Here is a 14,031-nt window from a genome sequence, read left to right as displayed (position 1 = left end):
TATCTTAAGAATCTTATATGTCGGATGATAAAATTAATAATCCGTAGCAGTTTATGCTGATTTTTCAAAGACTTAAAATATGGATTGTATTAAGTTAGCTGCTCAGACTCGAAAAGGAGTCAGAATGTCCCATCCGAAATGATTACGAGGAAAATAACAAGCGCTTGTCGGGGTGACTGTACCGCTCTTTGTCCCCAAGTTATCACTGTAATGTTCGCCACGTGCGACCGATCATCAGGCCAGAAACACTTTGCGGCGCACAACACATACTCAGACACAATAAACACACTTCTGCTGCTCCTTCATTATTCGTGCAATTGCGACGAAGGAAGACCTTGCATGAAGATGCATTAGGCAAATAACCTCTCCCAGCACGCCTCCAAATCAATTGGTTGTTCTTTATTTAATGGCATTTTCTAAGCTATGGCGGCAATTCAGTGACGATGGAGTAATATTCTGTCGTGCAAAGAGGAGTGAGAAATGGGAATTACAATGAAAACGAAAGATCTCGTGATAAATAGATCGACTATTGATAAGATTTTTTTGTATTCGACAGATATTGGAGAAAAATGGTATATAAGGGCACAGTACAACAGTTATTCATAGATTTCAAAACTCGTATATCTCGGTTAAGAGAGAAGTTTTATTGCATTTGGTATTCCTGAGAAACTAGTTCGATTAATTAAATGTGTCTCAGTGAAACGTACAGCAGAGTCCGTATAGGCCAGCTTCTGTCTGATGTTTTTCCAATTCAATGTGGCCTAAACCAAGGAGATGCACTATCATCTTTACTTTTTAACTTTGCTCTAGAATATACCATTACGAAAGACGAGGATAACAGATAGGATTTGGAATGAACGAATTACATCAGCTGCTTATTTATGACGTGAATATGTTAGGAGAAACTAGGTACAAAAAGCTACTAGGGAAAACACGGGAATTTTACTTGAAGCAAGTAAAGAGATAGGTTTGGAAGTAAATTCCGAAAAGACAAAGTATTATGATTATGTTTCGTGACCAGAACATAGTACGAAATGTAAATATAAAAATTGGAAATTTATCCTTTGAAGAGATGGAAAAATTCAAATATCTTGGAGCAACAATAACAAATATAAATGACACTCGAGAGGAAATTAAACGTAGAATAAATTTGTGTTCTTTGGGTAAAGGGAGATAAGTCGTAAAAAATGTGTTTGGAGGAAATTGAAAATTAAATTTCGGACCCTAATTGCAAATAATTTTCTACACAAATAACACACATCAACTGTTAGTATTCTTTTGATTTTTGCACACTCACTTGTATAATTTAACTTCTGTGTTCGTCTTGGGAACAAAATTCCATCTGCACAAAATAATGACTTATCCCCCTTTACCCAAACACCATAGAAATATAGAAAATGCCTGTTATTATTCGATTGAGAAGCTTTTATCATCCAGTTTCCTCTAAAAAAAGCTGAAAGTTATATTTATAAAAAAGTTATATTACCGGTTGTTCTGTATGGTTGTGGAACTTGGACTCTCACTTTGAGAGAGGAACAGAGGTTAAGGGTGTTTGAGAATAAGGTGCTTAAGAAAATATTTGGGGCTAAGAGGGATGATGTTACAGAAAACTGGAGAAAGTTACATAACGCATAACTGCACGCATTATATTCTTCACCTGACATAATTAGGAACATTAAATCCAGAAGTTTGAGATGGGCAGGACATGTAGCACGTATCGGCGAATCCAGAAATGCATATAGAATATTAGTTGGGAAGTCGGAGGGGAAAAATACCTTTGGGGAGGCCAAGACGTAGATGGGAGGATAATATTAAAATTAATTTGAGTGAGGTGGGATATGATGATAGAGTCTGGATTAATCTTGCACAGGATAGGGACCAATGGAGGGCATATGTGAGGACTGCAATGAACCTGTGGGTTCCTTAAAAGCCATTTGTAAGTAATTATTGTTATTATTATTATTATTATTATTATTATTATTATTATTAATTATCTAAAAATCAATTAAGAAGGAAGATTCCATTTTTTAAATTGGTTCATCTGTACATGGAAGAGAGAAACATATTTTTATGTGAAAAGTGATGATTGATGGTATCGTGTGGTTATCATGATGATCCCTTTAGCCAGTATAATCTATTGTCAATAAGAATACCGAAAACGTACCCTCTTAGGAACGGTGTTACTTCTTTTATGTTTAGGATTGTATTGAGTTTACTTCTGTTCAGCGTAAAATATAAAATTTCTAATATCCTAAATAAGCATTGCTTATAAAATAAGCACGCATTGTATTCTTCACCTGACATAATTAGGAACATTAAATCCAGACGTTTGAGATGGGCAGGGCATGTAGCACGTATGGGCGAATCCAGAAATGCATATAGGGTGTTAATTGGGAGGCCGGAGGGAAAAATACCTTTGGGGAGGCCGAGACGTAGATGGAAAGATAATATTAAAATGGATTAGGATAGAGACCAATGGCGGGCTTATGTGAGGGCGGCAATGAACCTCCGGGTTCCTTAAAAGCCAATAAGCAAGTAAGTAAATATAAAATAATTTTATCTTGCTAATTGTCAACAATCGTCCGCTCGGAATTAAATCATACGATCAATTCATTCTTCATATTTGTGATAAATTTGAGTCAATTTTATAACTTCATTACAAACAGGATTGTGTGGACTTGTGGTGGACTTGACGCAAAACCACTTTTTACATAATTTTATGACAACCACGCACAAGAGGACCCAGTTGGGCCGTACGGCTACGGGACAAGGAACGCAAGAGGAGAACGACTGGTACAATTCGCCACAGAACAGAGAATGGTGATACTAAACACGTTCTTCAGAAAGCGTAGCGAAGCAAGGTGGACCTGGAGACACCCCAACGGCACGACAAAAAACGAACTGGACTACATACTAACCGACAGCCTAGCAGGTACGAGGGACATACAAGTCGTACCAAACCTGAAATTCTCGACGGATCACAGAATGGTACGCGCCACAGTGAATATAAAGAGAAACAGAAGACATTTTGGGAAGACAATAGCGAGCACCATTGACAGCCTAGATAGGCACACTTTCGGCCTTGCACTACAGGAACGACTACAAGAAGTGGACCTATCCTCCCAGCGCGACCCACAGGATCTATACAACTCCATCGAAGCGGCCCTTACCCAAGCATCAATCACAGCCAGGAGAACAAATAGAACTAGAGAAAACAGTTCCAAGCTCAGCCCGTTAACAATTGCATTAATTGAACATAGGAAGAGATTATATCCAAGCAGGGATGAAAACGAGGACAATAAAAATCAGTACGCAGAGATTGATAGGCAAACAAAAAAGGGGATCAGAAGGGACGTACGTGAACACAACACAGAGGCAGTAAGAGCAATACTGGAATCATCCAAATCAACAAGAAAAGCAAGAAAACAGAGAGGAAGTGGGAAGCAATGGCTCTTGGGAGCACGGGGACCCAGAGACAACCGTCTAACAGAAAGAGAAGACATTGCGACGGCAGCCACAAACTACTACAGATCACTATACACCAGCTCCAAACAGGAAGCGAATCCAAGCGACAGTATTCAGATGAACAACGTAGACGACAACGAGGTCCCACCAATACTTCAAAGCGAGGTCAGGACAGCGATAGGGGAACTCAAATCCGGAAAAGCGCCCGGAGAAGACAACATCCACAACGAACACCTGAAACTCGGTCAAGACTCTTTGCTAACACCGCTCACCGCAGTCTTCAACGAAATACTCAAATCGGAAACAGTACCCCACCAATGGAAGACAAGCAAAATTATTCTACTCCACAAAAAAGGTGCCAAGGACGACCTGAACAACTACCGTCCAATCAGCCTGATGTCAAATATCTACAAGCTGTTCTCTAAGATAATCACAAGGAGACTCACGAAAGTACTGGATGACAACCAAGCTCCAGACCAAGCTGGATTTCGCTCAGGTTACAGCACGGTGGATCATCTACAGACAATCAACCAGGTCATAGAGAAAACGGACGAATTCAATATTCCCCTCTACCTCGCATTTATAGATTTCAAGAAAGCATTTGACTCGGTAGAACACTCCTGTGTATTACAGGCGCTGAGCAACCAGGGAGTCGAGCACAAATATAACAACATCCTAACTAAGCTCTACGGAGACTCGCACGCCACCGTGATGACAGAACGAGAAGGACAAACATTCAGAATAGAAAGAGGAATCCGACAAGGGGATCCCATCTCACCAAAGCTATTTACTAGCCTCCTTGAAGACATATTCCGTAAGCTAAAGTGGAAGAAAAAACATGGAATCAATATAGACGGATATCGGCTCACGAACCTAAGATTCGCGGATGACATCGTACTTTTCGCTAAAAACGCCACCGACCTACAAGAGATGATACAGGAACTAAGCGATTGCAGCGCACACGCAGGCCTAAGCATGAACATGGAAAAAAACCCAAGTCATGACGAACAGCCAACCACAACCAATCCAAGTCAACGCAACCAGATTACAGTACGTGGAAGATTACATCTATCTGGGCCAATTGGTCGGATTCAAAAGCTGCATGACGAGAGAACTAAAAAGAAGAATTGCATCAGCATGGAGAGCTTTCTGGTCACTGCAATTCATACTCCTTGACAAGAAACTGAACCGCAAACTAAAGCTGGAGGTGCTGCAATCCTGTATCCTCCCAACCTTACTTTACGGCTGTCAGACCTGGAAACTGACCGTGAACCAGAAGACACAGATCCAGGTCTGCCAACACAAAATGGAGAGGAAAATCCTAGGATTCTCCCTCAGAGACAAGATTTCCAACACCAGACTCAAGCAGATGACAAAACACCAGAGACATGGCACACCAAGGGGAGCGCCTGAAATGGAAATGGGGAGGCCACTTGTCGAGACTTCAAGGCTGCAGATGGGCGCATATTTCCACCACGTGGGATTCACGCATCGGGAGGCGAAACCGAGGAAGACCTGGGACCAGATGGGCGGACTTCTTCAAGAGCCTAGCTGGACCCCTGTGGTCCAGAACAGCCAAGAACCGAGAAGAATGGAGATCGCTACAGTTTGCCAGTATCGAGTGAGAGTGCAAGTGTACACACACGAACGATGAACAAAACTTATATAGAACTGAATCTACCGTCATGCGGATTAGCTCACCGCATGATCTCTAAAGAGCTCCCCTTTTTAGGAGGCCATAGCCCTTCACGGGAAATCCAAAGGCTATTTCATTCATTTCATTCATTCATACCACCATGTCCCGCACCGTGTTGTCGCGGTCTAAGGCAGCCCGCATAGGACTCGCGTTACGGAATGCGCGCTAGTTCGAGGCCTAATGGGGGAAGAAATTTTCTCATGAAATTTTGGCCAGTGTATGGGATCGGTGCCCACCCAGCATCGTGATGCACTTCGGGAGTTACAATAGGTAGCGAAATCCGGTTGCGAATACCAGCTATAACGGCTGGGGGGATCATCGTGCTAACCACACGATACCTCCATTCTGGTTGGATGATCGTCCACCTCTACTTCTGCATGTGGGCGTGAGGCCAGCAGCCGGCTGGTCGGTCTGGGCCCTTCATGGGCTGTAGCGCCACGGATTATTATTATACTACCAGACACTGTGCGTGCATGGGAGAGAATATTCCCTGCACAAACCAACAATCGGATCCGACATTTTAAACGCTACTACTCAACCATGGTTGAAGTTACAATAATAATATAATTCATAGTAATAATATTTTATCATGATTATTATAACTATCATGGAGCTGTGAAGTGCGATCCATTCAGGCCTCAGTCATCCTAAAGTCTCTCCAGGAGACTCGCTTGATTTCTTCCACACCGTGGTATGTATTTTAGAATTAACTGTGGAATTCCGTCCCTGTTCATTCTTCCTTACAAGAATATTTTGCTAAATATACTGTCTACAACTTCAGGTCATGGATTAAAATTGACAGACATTTTGCTGTCAAATGAGGACACTATCCACAGCTTGTGATACAATTCATGCTCTCAGGCACCTCTTGCTACTTTGATCTCCTTGTTTATCATTACATTTTGGCTTCCAAGTTCTATTTGCATCACATTGCCTTATCTGTATATCACATGATACGATATTATTGTTTATTTATTGCTACGCTTGTTTTCCAAGTGACCAACGTCCTGCTTTTATAAGCTGTTTTTATAATTTCATTTCTTTCCTTAAAAATGTACAATTTTCATTGAAAACCGAGTAGTACACAAATTCAATGCGATAGTTAGTTATTTAGCGACGCTGTATTAAATACTAGATAAATTTGGGGTCGATGGAATTGGTGATAACGAGATAGTATTTGGCGAGGAGAATCCGGGGATTCGACACATGATTACATGGCATTCACCTTACAGTTGGAAAAACTTCAGAAAAAAACTAACCGGTAATCAGATCAAGTAGAAATCAAAGTCATGCCCCAACCTAACTTCGGATCTATAGACAAACACGCTATCGCCTGAGCTACAGCGATGGATAATAGGATAATTATGACTCCTGTAATAGATAAATAATGTGTTAGTTTTACATACCTAGAATATGCCATTAGGAAAGTTCAGGATAACACAGAGGGTTTGGAATTGAACGGGTTACATCAGCTTCTTGTCTATGCGGATGACGTGAATATGTTAGGAGAAAATCCACAAACGATTAGGGAAAATACGAAAATTCTACTTGAACCAAGTAAAGCGATAGGATTGGAAGTAAATCCCGAAAAGACTAAGTATATGATTATGTCTCGTGACCAGAATATTGTACGAAATGGAACTATAAAAATTGGAGATTTATCCTTCGAAGAGGTAGAAAAATTCAAATATCTTGGAGCAACAGTAACAAATCTAAATGACACTCGGGAGGAAATTAAACGCAGAATAAATATGGGAAATGCCTGTTATTATTCGGTTGAGAAGCTTTTGTCATCTAGTCTTATGTCAAAAAGTCTGAAAGTTAGAATTTATAAAACAGTTATATTACCGGTTGTTTTGTATGGTTGTGAAACTTGGACTCTCACTTTGAGAGAGGAACAGAGATTAAGGGTGTTTGAGAATAAGGTTCTTAGGAAAATATTTGGGGCTAAGAGGGATGAAGTTACAGGAGAATGGAGAAAGTTACACAACGCAGAGCTGCACGCATTCTATACTTCACCTGACATAATTAGGAACATAAAATCCAGACGTTTGAGATGGGCAGGACATGTAGCACGTATGGGCGAATCCAGAAATGCATATAGAGTGTTAGTTGGGAGGCCGGAGGGAAAAAGACCTTTGGGGAGGCCGAGACGTAGATGGGAAGATAATATTAAAATGGATTTGAGGGAGGTAGGATATGATGGTAGAGACTGGATTAATCTTGCTCAGGATAGGGACCAATGGCGGGCTTATGTGAGGGCGGCAATGAACCTACGGGTTCTTTAAAAGCCAGTAAGTAAGTAAGTAAGTTAGTTTTACATACACTGTGTCCGAGTAGTATATGTATTTTTTTAATTATGGTTTATTTAACGGCCCTCGGAACAGCAGAGGTTATATCAGAGTCGCCGGTGTGCTGGAATTTTGTCCCGCAGGAGTTCTTTTAATACCAGTAAATCTACTGACATGAGCCTGTCGCATTTAAGCACACTTAAATGCCATCAACCTGGGCCGCAACCTCGAGCACAGAAGGCCAGCGCTATACCGATACCGAGGCCGACGAGTAGTATATATATATATATATATATATATATATATATATATATATATATATATATATTTGTTATTGTGAAGTTTATTTTAATTCAGCATTATGGACTTTTTCACTGTACACTAAACGGACTCGCGCTTCGCTTGGCTTTTCGAAGGTTGAACCCAGAACGGGTCCGCACTTCAGGAGAAGCTTCGAGCAAGGAATGTGAGTTTTCCCCATTTTTACAACTAACCCCCAACACGGAAACGGCCGGTCAATGACTATAATCTTTTCGCTGTAAGAAAAATCCTAATGTAAACAATAGCATGTGACTGAAGTGAGGCTTCATTGGCCACTGTTTGGCGCCATTATTCTCAGTACGTATTCCCGCCTACTGTTGTACATTCTGTTTCATGTTAAATATCTCCCGTTTCTCATCAAGTAGGTCACTACTATGCATTCGTTTGCTTAGGAAACATTTATTTTATAATTACTGTAATTAAATTATTTTTAAGTCTTATGTCTTCACAATGGACAGTTGAGAAAGCAAAAACCATACTTCAGTACCACGTGCTTATGTGAACAACTACGATCTCAAGTGACGCCAGCTTGTTACAAGAACAGACTACCTCGGTATTACTGTTGGTATTCATCCGCGTTCATAGTACATAACAAAATATAAAAGTAGCTTTTCTTTTACATAGCGTTTTACATATGAGTAAAGTTAAATGTTTCATCGTATTTAACAACTAGAATTCAATGTTTTATTTTCAAATAATACAAGGTTGTGGTTTCCAAATACGAACTATATTTTCCTGCGTCATGTGAGTGTTTCGACTGGAAGCCAATCACGGATATGACAGCAACGTGCTTATGTTTACATTAGGATTTTTCTTACAGCGAAAACAGTGTAAGTCTTGTTTGTCGCAGCCGGCCAATGACACCATCCCCACCCACCTCCTCCTTCACAGGAGCTGAGTTACTAATTGGCTCTCTCCTCTTACCCCGCAAGGATCATACCCCTCGCAGGTATCCTCTCGTGAAATTTGGATAGGCTTGGCTTGGCCTAAAGCGTCCTATATTGTGTTACGTCGAATCCGATGCTGACAGGTGGGCCGTTCTGCCTCAGCTACTGATAGAGCCAGGTTCCATCCGCAGACAAGTAGCTTGATAAGTTCCAAGACCCGGAGCCCCATGCCCTTTCTATATCAGCATCGGAAACTCAGAATTTCACTCCCAGTCTATTTTTACTATGGCAGATGATAGATGAACTGAAATTTACATTTATTAAAAAAAAATCGTTATTGTTAAGTAGCGTAGGTTGTATTAGATTATGCTCATTTTTTTTTTCGTTTAACATTTATAAGCCAGAGTTTACTATCTTAAGATATTCTGTTACTGGATTGACGATACTGTGTATACGCGCTGAAAACTCTTTATCAATTCGGTGAGGTTTTTTGGTTTGTTCGCTACAATTTTGCTGCCACACAGCAATAAAATCTTACTTCCCTATATTTCCAAATATGTATCTTTGAAAGAGACTTCACCGTTTAGATTTTTCAGATCATGAATTTTGTAGGCTAGTTTTGAAGTTATAAGAATACAAGAAAATATTATTAATAAACTCGTCATAGTTGTATCTTTCATTAATTCATATTTGTTTTAAAGTAGATGGATGGATTTATTGAGTAATATTATACATACAGATTTTATATTATCATAATTTTCTCTAAAATCCAATGCACGGGTCTTCCGACCGTACGTGCTTTGTACCCAAAACAAGTCCTCCTTTGTAGGTTTCCCCCCCCCACCTATGATTACAGGCAACTACTCTCTAAAATAACACACATATTAAAATGTAAATGGCACAATAAAACACATTATATAATATATCCTAACCTAAAAGACATAAAAGCGTACAGTTGGCTCAATACTATCATCCCTTCCTCAGTTCGCGTCACAAACTTCAACAGCTGAGGTTCTGCTCTTTCTCGCCTTCAAGAGGAACAAACCAATCTTATGTTCCCATTCCCTGTTCCCCATGAGGTCAAGATATGCAAGCGAATTCCTGAGATACAACGAATGCTTGAACGAAAGTTTAGAATTCAAACTGATCATTTTCACAAAACTGATAATTGTGATTATTATTTGATAATTTGCATGTAATGTCCTCTAAAAATATGTGCACAATTAACTTAATTTTAATCCTGGCGCACATGTAACATCAAACGACAAACAGCGCTGCATAAGAGTACTTCACTCACCCTGGCACCTTCTTCCTCCTCGTGGTCCGTGACGACAATCTGGCGATCTCGTTCGTCTGTGGCGTGTAGTACAATGCCGTGGTTCTCCTTGGGATTCTCGAACCACTTGGTTAACAGGTCCTCGACGTTCAGCGCCACCCAGCCCCCGCGACCCGACGGACGTCTCACTAATGATTTGACTTCTATCTTCATGATGGGGGACTCGGACGGCGACCCTCCTCCCCGCAGCACCTTCATCACGCTGATGTTCACCTGAGAAAGAGATGGGACATTGAGGGCTTGACTGTAAGGTGCATAGTAATCACAAAGAAAGTGCACGCCCACCTAGAAGCTGCGATATCTTCTTATGAATAAGTTATAAATCAGTTATAAGCTGTAAATAAGTAATGAGATCACTCTCTTTCAGGGGAGTGCTAGAATTTTGTACATCACAATTTCATTGTAATATATTTTATGCTCGACCATGCCGAAATGTAGTAATTATACACTTGGTAGCAGCCCTTTAATGGACCTCATTAAAGTTCACCTATTCATTAAAGTTCAGGTGTTCCACCATTGTAGCCATATGAAAGCGCAAGTATCGATTATTCTCGGATATGCAATCGAAAGACAACTAGTGAAACGTCACGAAGGCTGGAAATCCAATACTGTCGCAGAAGGTTATGTTCTGTTACTATAATAATTAGCGTTAATTGTAAATAATATTCAAATAAATTCAATTTGTCATCTCGTTTTTCAGTGTCTAAATCAATTTCCAGGTTATATCAAGATTAATGTTTATTTTACTCTCTAGATTACATCAAGGTCAATGACATTTATCTCTCGGAAAAAATCAATACTTTTGCGCCTGCGCACATCTCACAATTTACGAGATATTGCACAAGGTCAGTTCCGCTCCCCAGTCAGATAAGAATAACATGAATACTTATGAATAATTTCAAGTTAGAAATATGGTCGAGCATAAAAAGTCGTATGAAACTTGCCTATAATGGTAGTAATTAAGACGCTGGTATGAAAATTATGAAACTCGCTTGCGCTCGTTTCATAAACATACTCGCGTCTTAATTACTACCATTATAGGCTCGTTGCATAATGTACTATTTACTGGCAATAAAGTTATTAAAAACTTAAAAACATAAACTTAATATCAGCATGGACACAATTTGCATGCATTTGGATACGGTGAGGAAAGTATAGAACTATTTCGTCAATGAGAATTTTAGAAAATATGTATCAAATATTCCAACACCAGCATACATCAATGCAAGCGTACAAAAGGGCTGTGGATTGCTTCAAATATTAGTTCCACTCATAAGGAATATCGCTTTCTTTAAGTTTGGTGTTCTGTAAGGTTTTAATGGTTTTCTTTAGTGGCGTAATGCATTTACAGGACACTATGGTTTTTATTACGCATTGTCATTATGTGATAGTATTTAATTGTTAACACAAAGAATATGAAATGGAGATGATAAAGTTTGAATTTAAGAATCCTTTTAAAGCACCATAGGAAACAAGATTATAACGCTGCCATTGGATCCGTTACCCAGCGTTATAAAGATAAATTAATGAGTTTAACAGTTAAAATATATATCAGATGTCTCTGAAATTAACAATACCATGCAATATAAACTGAAAGTATGCGATTATAATTAATGAAATAGCAAAGAGAAACTTCATTAAACATATGTCACTACTATCCCTCTTTGTAAATTGATCGGTGTTGATTCCACGAACTAACAGAATGCGTTAGTCCCCTCCGTAACTGCTTTGATACCCTCAGTGCCGCGCTCCGTAATCGCCTACGATGTCTTGTATATAACGACAGTGGCGACACTAGCGCTCAGCGGTCATTAATATTGAATGCGTAGTACAAACATAAGAGTGCCTATTTATGTAGAAACGGCAACACTAGGATTTGGTAGTGAAACATTTGCAAACATATTAGATGTAGTTGTTAATATATCTTTGCTGAGTTTCACAGGACTGACTCAGCGATGAACTTAGGAACCCCATACAGTAAATTAAAGTTTGCTAGAAAAATTACAAGGGATAAATCGAAAGACTGCAAAACGATAGGTTACCGAAATCAGCAGTGACTTACAAGTTGTTTTGTAGGTTTGAAACTAACAAATTGCACAATACTCCTCGCTGCAGACTTCGTTTTCTTGAACATAACTGTAGCTCATTTAGGACAAATTGTACAAATTACTTCACAATAATTTAATTAATTTAACATTGGATTGAACGAGCTGGTCGGCAAGAATGGTACCGATGTACGAAGTCGATAGAAAAAGCGAAAATAAACTTCACTTTATTCATATTTACTCATATAAAGTCTCCAAAGTTTAATTAACAGACGGAATTCTCACTGTATGGAGTCAAGGTGCTCTGATGCGTGAGTAAGTAAGTACCGGATAACCGATCCAGAGTTTCTCTCTCACTGTATGAACCGCTTTTGTTCCCAAGTAAGTATGAGTAGTGACTAATTTGTCACTATAATTTCTCTTTCATCATAATACGAGATAAACAAACCTTCGCTGTACCACTGTGTGATATTTCTATTGTCGATTCACCAACGCAAGAAAGCAACAATCGACCATGTTCTTTGTTCATTCCTTGCGTACTGGAGTAAAGAAGGTATAATTATCTGTACGAGTGAACTAAGCTCGTTTGCGCATGAGTGAGACAAGAAGTTCACTCCACACGTTTTAAAATACATTATTCAATATTGTTAAAGACCAACAAGCAGGCTGTGTTCGTCTTATTTCTTCTTTGTGCAGTCTTCAATTCTACGGGGCTTCGTACTTCACCCTTGTCTTGCTTTCAGATATTCAAATGAAGAAAATCTCATCGATAGAATTGGCGTCTGGAAAGGTTCCCAGAATGCTGGCTGCGTTCCCACGTTGGATGGCTATTCCTATTCGGTGCCGTAGGTAATTGGTGCAGTGAGGGTCTCTAGTAACAGTCACCAAACTTCTACCAATTTCGGAAACTAGGTCTTTTGCTTCTTTACACCAGGAGCCTATTGTTTCGACAGCGAAGACGATGAAGATGTAATTGTCTACTAGATGTACGTATTTGCGACGTTTAATGCGTACGGCAGATTCTGCTGCAGAGCTAGCGAGTTTAGAAGTTGACGGCAAGTGGGATGGAGCTAAGGTCGTATCCCACATTAGTGATTTTCCTCTGCTCCATGGGACCAAGGTTAATCCATCAGGGTGCTTACCATCCGTGCGACTAATCCCAGAGGGTTCTAAAATAGCAGGGATATCAGAAGATGTTAATGCTCTCTTGATTATGTCGTTAATTGTTGAATGTCTATAAAAACGTCCCTTACTCTTGACACAGCTCAAAGCATGATGACCGAAAGTGTCGACAGCTTCCCCACATACACATTTATGTGGTACGCAGATTTTACATCCAAGATGTAGAGCGACTGCAGTCTTAAAAGTCTTGTTGTCCATCAGCGTTCCAATATTTGGGGAAGGTAGAGCTTGTAGCCAGGAACCCGCTTCTATTTCTTGTAGAGCCAAAAGTCGAGTTAAAGTGATTACGGTATTTCCATAGTGATAAAATGAGAGCTCCACGTTCATTGAGAGAAGTTCTAGCTTCCATTGCCACTGTCTTAAAAATAGAAACTTTATGGGCCTGCCTATTGTAACGCTGTAAGAAGACGAACACGGACATTGAGTTCTGAAGTATTGATACATATTATACACCATTCCTAGCGTTCGTTATGTAATACTGCAATATTAACTTCTTACATTGTAATATTCGATCAAGCAATACGTAGAAAATACCGAAACAAAATTTAAAATATGCTCTCTTTATCACCCAAAAAAGTATAGAAACGCAAATTGGCTAAGGCAGCGTTGAAAAATGTCTGAGAAACACTGGGCTAAAGAATTCAACGTCGTTTTCTTCCTCCTATGTTGCATCCATATTAAGTGGGATTCAGCCGCAAGTTATATCTTCTGTTCTCTAATGAACAAAGAACATATTGTGTGTGAATATCTAGTGCTGGTGCACCCACTGACAAAAAAATTCTGTTTTATTCATCTTGTATGTTTTTAC

At 39.6% G+C, this 14,031-nt stretch overlaps 1 protein-coding gene across 1 annotated transcript in view; it reads right to left on the bottom strand.

The window, feature by feature from the left end:
- myo (growth/differentiation factor myoglianin) overlaps positions 1-14,031 on the bottom strand; it is a 207,011-nt gene that overhangs the window by 16,584 nt on the left and 176,396 nt on the right. Inside the window, exon 3 of the mRNA XM_069822369.1 lies at positions 9,958-10,209. Within this exon, the coding sequence (XP_069678470.1) occupies positions 9,958-10,209 (252 nt within the window). The remainder of the gene's footprint in view (positions 1-9,957; positions 10,210-14,031) is intronic.

The sequence above is a fragment of the Periplaneta americana genome, chromosome 3, assembly GCF_040183065.1.
Source record: "Periplaneta americana isolate PAMFEO1 chromosome 3, P.americana_PAMFEO1_priV1, whole genome shotgun sequence".
NCBI lineage: Eukaryota > Metazoa > Arthropoda > Insecta > Blattodea > Blattidae > Periplaneta > Periplaneta americana.
The sequence above is the reverse complement of the archived record's forward strand: the minus strand, read 5'-3'. Positions and strand labels throughout refer to the sequence as shown.